Here is a 7,283-nt window from a genome sequence, read left to right on the forward strand (position 1 = left end):
GTTTATTCAAACCATTTCATTTCATTCAAATCTTAAATGAGATGCAGATTACTACAGAAGTTCATCGATTATACTTACTTTATTAGAAACAGAGTTTCCACAGATCTAGTGTAGTCACCTCCAGGGAAGAAGGGCACTATCACAGGTCTCATTCCTAAAGACAGTTATCTAGCCGGAGCTAGTACCTTACCTGCTAGAAACGACAACCTTTGTGTCAAGATCTGAGGGACAATTTCACAGTGGCAGATGCAAAACAGTCTTGCTTGGCCTTTTACTCGCATCTAACAGGCAGCATTTAGTCGTCTCCCCCAGCTATCTTTTGAAATGTAGATTATAAAAAAAAAACCAAACAATGTGGGCTCTAGAGATAAGAGGAGCACAGTCTGAAAGTGAGGATGTGTTGAACAGCCTCGATAGTTATGAAATATTGTCACATAGAAGAAAACAGTAATGTATGTCAACTGAGCAAATGCTTCAGCACTTCCACAACCAGTAGCAATGCCTAGTTAGACTACATTTGCTTCCACTTGGCAACTGCAAGACACTTGGTAACACGTTTGCTCCTCAGGTTGATGGAAATTACAATTCTGATTCCAGCTCTGAGATTCTAATTTACATTTTTGACCTCCTCCAAGTCTCCACTCCCTTCCCCCATTCCAGGAGGCTGGGCTTCAGATACTTTTTTTCATATATGCCTCAATGCAGAGACTGAGTGACTGTTTCACAGAAGAGCTAAACAATTAAGTAAAATACTTGCCAAAATAATTTTATTTCCTTTGAGCATTCCAATATTTATAAACATACTTTCTATAACTTTCCAAGACAACCTAGCAGCATCTGAGCACCAAACAATTCTCTGAACTTAGCTACATTTTTTTTTTTTAAAACAACTTTATGAAAACAGGTTCTCTTTCCGCTCTGAAAGTACAAAATTATTTATGAAGTTGAATTGCTTGGCAACAGAAAGAAGCAACATTTTCTTCCATAAAAAGCAATTTATTTTCTTTGCAGTCTCATTTTGCAGGCAGGGACTATTAGAAGCAGATTCTTATAGGGCTTATTATAGGTCACTGGGATACTAAAGTGCATCTGTTTATTATCTCTTCATAGGTGCCACTTACACTTCTCAGAAATAAGACTGACACAACACTGGTATAGGCTTGTGGTTTTAAGGATTGATTTACATTGAGAATCAAGTATTGGCTTTTCAGGGGCGGTACTTGTGGATGATTTTCCTGGTTAGGACAAGTTGGCACTTTTATATACAACAGGAAAGCTGTTTGTATAGTTTTCAACACAACTGTAATCCATGGCCTAAGATAAGGCTGATGCATTAGTAATCACAAAATAATATTCCATTGTATTGGTATACACCCTTATTTAGGGTATGTATTTATGCAAAATGAAAATATGGAGGTTACTCGGGAGTGCAAGTATGTTTTAATTCAAGCCCTGAGCCCAATTACTCTTGTAAATTACTGCCTCCAAAATGTCCTCAAGTATATAAACAGGAACTGGCTGCAATGGTAAATAATACATCACCATTTCTCCAAGGAGGCCGTGTTCTAAATTTTCTAACTTTTAAAATTTGTTTTACATTAATTTTAATGGACTATTTTGAAATTAGAAATGTTAAAGAATAGCAGGTAATTCCATCTTTATATGGCAATGTTGTTTAAGTAACTTTATTGTTAATAAAAATGTAGTTATTTTACTCTGAACAAGAACACTACATGCACATAACCTCTGCATAAGTGACTTAAAAATTCCCAGTCCTTAAAATAATTACCAAAATATCAGCACTGATGAGAATTTCTGAGCAAGGGAAAAAGAACTGCAGATCACCCTTAGGACACAAGGTAAGCATCGAACTCCTGGCACTCATAGCAAGCAACACTGTCTAATACCCACTCTCGAGTCACCATGGCAACATTGTTCTTTTGCTGGATTGCTGTAAGACAAAGACACAAACGATAAAGCTATTATCAATGAGTCAGAGCAAGCCTAAGGTGAGCTTACTGATGTCTTTCAGATTAAGCTATTTGCTTTAACATTTTAAAGGCCTTGATAAAAAAACAAGAGTCTAAAAACAGTGATGTGGCACTACTACTCCTTTTAACAATGCAGGTAATATTGCAGCTCCAAAAAGAATAGCTGTCTGGCAAATGGTCAGGCAGGAAGTTTTGAACACCATGGAATAAACACTAAAAGCAAAGAGTGCAGTCCTTGTTATCTTTTAATTTAAGACCTCGGTGACAGAGCCTCAGTTCCTGTCTGCTCAGACATACTGAGTATGTGACAAGCAATGAGTCTCATTAAGAGAGAAGCAACAGAAAATTACTGAAGTGCTCCCAGACTGTTCTTCACTGTTTCAGGATCTTTTTCTTTATTTTCTCATTTTCCCAGTGCCATGGAAACAGCTGTTGTTTTTACATCATCCTCCTGCTCAATTTTTTTGTTGAACTCCACTGTAGCCTAACTAGCTCCCATTCATCCCATAACTCCCACTCTCATTTAAAAGTAAGTTAGTCTGGAACACTTGCACTTTCAAAGTCTCATGGTTTCTCTGGAGCATTTTGATAAAAAAAAGAAAAAAAAGGCAAAGCTATATCAGTTAACACTTCGTAGCTAGATATTCTTTCCAGACCAAGAGAATCTTGTCTCATCTGAAGCTTTCTCCTAGATCTTACTAGTCCTCCATGGGGCATGCTTCCCCACCTTTTGGAAACCATCTCCAATCAGAAAAGTTTCCGTAAAGCTGATGATATGCAGGGCAACTGAGCCAAGAATAGGATTTGCCTGCCAGACTATCTTTTAAGACTCTATTGCTGATTCTTGAGATAATATACCTTGTCCTTTCAGATTTTTCTTCCAAGACATACCTTCATCTCTAGATGCAGTAGGATTTTACTTTGATTCCTCTACAAACCTCTCTGATATTTAACTATTAAAAGGACTGAGGTGATAAAGACATTCAGTGTGTATCATAAAACAGTCCATGACAGTGAGTCATTTTACCTTTATAATCCATGTTTTCCATCCACGCATCTGGCTGCACAACCACGACAGCAGTAGAATTCTAGGATTTCAAGATAAGAAAATAAAAATGTTACTGTTATCTGTCTGTCATTAAATCACTCTCACACCTACTGCAGAGAGTGATAACTGGGCTAACTCTGCTTCAGTGCATCACTTCAGAGAGGACTTTAAGAAGTGGTAATAGAGAGAGAAAGACATTAGTTCTAAGATTTTTCTGTGATCTCTCTCCAGGAATGCTGTGACTAAGTTAAGGCACTAAAGGCTTTTTGTGCTGGGAAGTGAGGCTCAGTGCTGATTTCAAGAGAGATTAGCTATCTGGCCTACATAGAGTACTCTGATCACTTTTCCACTACAAGTTAGCCTGTCTTCTAATAGAGAGTGGCCAGGGCCTAGAACACAAGAACTGTTGCCATGCCAGTTTGGCATCATTACTGCGCAGACAGTTCTCTCTGGTGCATACAGGTATGTTAGTCTTTGACAAGCCCATGTAATCTTTCAACATGTTGTGTATTACATAACTATAGACCGTTCACTGTGTTAAGTGTAACATTCATTAATACTTACTGTCTTGTGTGTGAACAGATGAAGTTGCTTCACTACAGAGGCACCACAAAGCTCCACCATCCATTCTAGATGTTCTGAAGATATCAGATAAACAGTCTATTACTTCGATGTTTTTATCATGTTGAAACTGATACTATTCCCTAAGCCCTCATGTGTTTGTTCCAAGATATAAACTATCACCATTTGAAAGAAATGTAAAAGCCTTAGTAGAGAATAAGTCCTTTCACTTTCTAGCCTGCTGAGGAACATCAACTCACCCTCTAGTCAGGACTAAACAAAACAAAAAACCCTGAAAAAGCAAAACACCACATGCCCAAAACTTAAAGAGAAAGTCACTAACAATTTATTTCCTCTTATCATAAGGATATAAGACATGAAATTAAAATTAAAAATCAGAATTTGGAACTGTGATTATCTCATTAACAAAAGTAGCCAAAGTATTTAATTTCCACCAATTTGTTGAATTGATAGTGAAGATAAGTAAGTCTCTCAAGTATAAGAGCCATAATTGATGATCACTGCAGCAGGTGAAAGCACTGCATCCTCTGTAGTAATGATTGTAAATGTCAAGAGATGTGAGGATATTTCTCCAGTCAAAAATGAAGTTATATTGGACAAGTCAGAAAGTACCTGCTGAATAAGCTACAAAAATGGGAAGAGAGGTACAAATATTTTAAATAGAAAAATTCTAGCTTAAATTTTGAAAACATCTACAATACTTTATTTAATTTTAAACTAACAAAAAGAAGCTATCCTGCCCAGCTTTTTCTTTATATATAAACTCCTGGCTTTGTTGTCTGTTTCACTTTTAACATCTGCTGCTAGAGAGAAGATTACACTGAGGATGTGTCAACTGCTAGAAAAACAATACTTAGGAACTGTTTACTAAGACAGAAGAAAAAAATGCTCAAATACAAGTGTTCAACAGCATCTAAACCAATTACCAGACAGCATGATATTACTGCTTTTCCTTCATTGCTAGAGAATCAGAGATAAACTAGATAAAAGGCTTGTTTGGAAATGCAGCAAAATTGCCAGAGCAGTTCTCTGAGGACGTCCAAATAGCAGAGAACACCATTTCCATTCTATCTGGAGATAGAACTGGAGAAAGTTCTTTACCTACACTATACCTCATGTAGGTATTTTGAAACTTTCAGAGTAAAAGAGGTACAAGAGTATCGAAGGAGAGGTCAAATGTAAAACTCTGATGAATGCACACAATCCCCCTCCAAATATTTTTTTATCCTAGAGTTCATTTAATTGCACTAAAATGACACACCTGTAGTCATATCAGTGAAAGGTCCATAGCAACAGATCTCAAAGTCTTTAAAGATCTGAAAAAACAAGGAACATGTTAACAGAGTACATATGGCATCTTTAAAGGACAATACTTAATATGCTGGTTTCACTGCACTTCTAGGACTGGTTAACAAGCTATCGCTGTTTCACAAAGTATATCTGAAGCTCTTCGTAACCTACAAAACAGAACATCATCATCAAAAACCCCCAACCCTGTGCTATCCTATACTGATGTTATAAAAAGACAGCATTCACTCTAAGCGTAGTGAGTCACTTGAGCATATCTGCACTGCTGCTGACAGAGCATATCTGCACTGCTGCTGACAGAGCTCACCTTTCATGTATAAAAATGCTTAATTTGTACAACTCTGTATATACAGAACAGCAGAGAAATTGGAAGACATTCCAGATATTCAGCTAGCATAGCCACATATCTGAAACAGTCACAGCAGGACAGGATTTTCCTCCCTGATGTGCTCATACCTTTTCAGTCAGAGACTGTCTAGCCCTCTTAGGACCTTGGTGGTTTCTTCCGTTGATTACATCTCCTCTAACTTCAAAGTTCTCCTGGAACATACCATAAACAAGCAATCAGAAATTAGAGACCGAGAACACTTTGCTGGTCAGAATTCTGGATCAGAACAGGAAGAAGTTGTCAGATTTCAGAACTGGAAACCTTACAATTAGGTGTGTGCAGAAAATTAATTAAAAGGCTTTTGAAGAAAAATGATGGAGAGCAGTAATGAAACCCCTGCAGCATCAGACAATTTTTAAAGAAACAAATTATAGTCAAACCGTATAGTAGTCTAGCAAACTGTGTAAAAGGGGCACACTCCAAGACTATAATTAACTTCCATCAGTAAAAATTAATTTCTATCAAATGAGACATCAGTACATAACCTCTAGATCTTCAACATCTATTTTATTTCAAGGCATTCACTTAGTATATAGATTAATAACAAATACAGTGCTGCATTTGATAATTTCAGGCCTACATCTGACTCAAACTCCCACTTCTCCAATACTTTCTTGAAACTTCTCCAAAACTTCCATGCAGTCTAACCTGCTACTAGATTATGAAGAGCAGCTGCATTATTTCCAGTTTACTTGAAAAAAAAAAAAAATTGGTTTTCATTGTAATTGGAGGCTCTTCTCCTTGCTTAAAGCAATGTGAGAGTGTGTGACAATGTTAACAGCTGTCCCATATTCTAGCATTCCCAGTAAGTTCTGTAGCAACTTCCCCCTTTCACCCCAAGCACAGGAGGGCCTTTAATAACCCTTCCTAGGGCCTTTTTGGGACTAAGATTTTTCTTCTTCACCCTTGGCTTGACAAAAGGGCATATGGATTTCACACCAGAAAGTGGGCATTTCTGCTCATTAGATATATGAAATCCGTACTGTGTCACTAACATGACATTATCCAGAAATCTGTACTAGAGAATGAAAATCCAAGTACTACCTGGGAATACAAAAATCCACCTAAATCAGGATCGTATCAAATAAGCCATTTCTACTAGGAAAGGTAATAAATGCTGGAACGAGTTTCTAAAGTATAAAAACAAAACAAAACTATGTATATAGCTATGTTCTGACATTATTTCCTTAAGCAGACAACAGATCTTTTCCTCTATGCTGTAATCCATCAACATCAGTAGGAACACTTATAAAAAAAAGTGCCTATAATCTGTTCCAAAAAAATAACAGGGACCCATTATGTCTTCAATAACAATGAATACATATAGCTTAAGCGTGGCTTTCGGTCCTAGCATTTGGTAAGACTAGAATCCCAGTTTTCAGAGCCAAATTTCCATATATTAAATGTTTAGACAGTATCTGAGGCTACTAATAGGTCTATCAATGTAACAGCATTGCTTACACATTTGACATTTCAGTCTTAAGATAAAAGACCTACCTCATCCAGTATCCTTCCTTCTTTAAAAGACTGAATTACCCCTAAATAAAAAGATCAGAACAGGACAAGTCATTTTATCCAGCAAAATTGTCCTTCCACTGCCAATAGTCTAACTTCATTGCTATATTAAACAGAAGGTATTTGTACTAAGGGAAACTGAATACTGTATGATGCCTGAAAGAACTTAAATAATTTTTTTACCTTTTATAAATAATAGTAATTTTGCACTAACTGATGCCATGCATCTCAAAGATTTAAATTAAGAGGGAGGAAAGGCTTTTGTCAGGGTAGCGAGCAATCCAATGTGGTTATTTGAAAGCAGGAAAAGTATTCAGAAGAGAAAGAAGCTTGATGTTGCTGTTTGTTTGGTTTTGTTTTGTTTGTTTGTTTTTTTATTTATTTTAAAGTATTTAGAAGAAACTCTGCAAAACATCAGATGCCAAGACATGAAGAGATGCATTTTTTTTTT

General features: G+C 36.6%; 1 protein-coding gene across 1 annotated transcript in view; it reads right to left on the reverse strand.

Annotated features, from left to right (window-relative positions):
- Positions 1–1,592: 1,592 nt before the first annotated feature.
- Positions 1,593–7,283, reverse strand: part of BRCA1 (BRCA1, DNA repair associated) — a 26,875-nt gene continuing 21,184 nt past the window's right edge. Inside the window, exons 18-23 of the mRNA XM_019473014.1 lie at positions 6,815–6,855; positions 5,386–5,469; positions 4,883–4,937; positions 3,604–3,677; positions 3,019–3,079; positions 1,593–1,951 (exon numbers count right to left, since the gene is read on the reverse strand). Coding sequence (XP_019328559.1) covers positions 1,848–1,951; positions 3,019–3,079; positions 3,604–3,677; positions 4,883–4,937; positions 5,386–5,469; positions 6,815–6,855 — 419 coding nt within the window. The 3' untranslated portion in view covers positions 1,593–1,847. The remainder of the gene's footprint in view (positions 1,952–3,018; positions 3,080–3,603; positions 3,678–4,882; positions 4,938–5,385; positions 5,470–6,814; positions 6,856–7,283) is intronic.

This window comes from Aptenodytes forsteri, unplaced genomic scaffold (genome assembly GCF_000699145.1).
Source record: "Aptenodytes forsteri isolate BGI_AS27 unplaced genomic scaffold, ASM69914v1 Scaffold492, whole genome shotgun sequence".
Lineage (NCBI taxonomy): Eukaryota > Metazoa > Chordata > Aves > Sphenisciformes > Spheniscidae > Aptenodytes > Aptenodytes forsteri.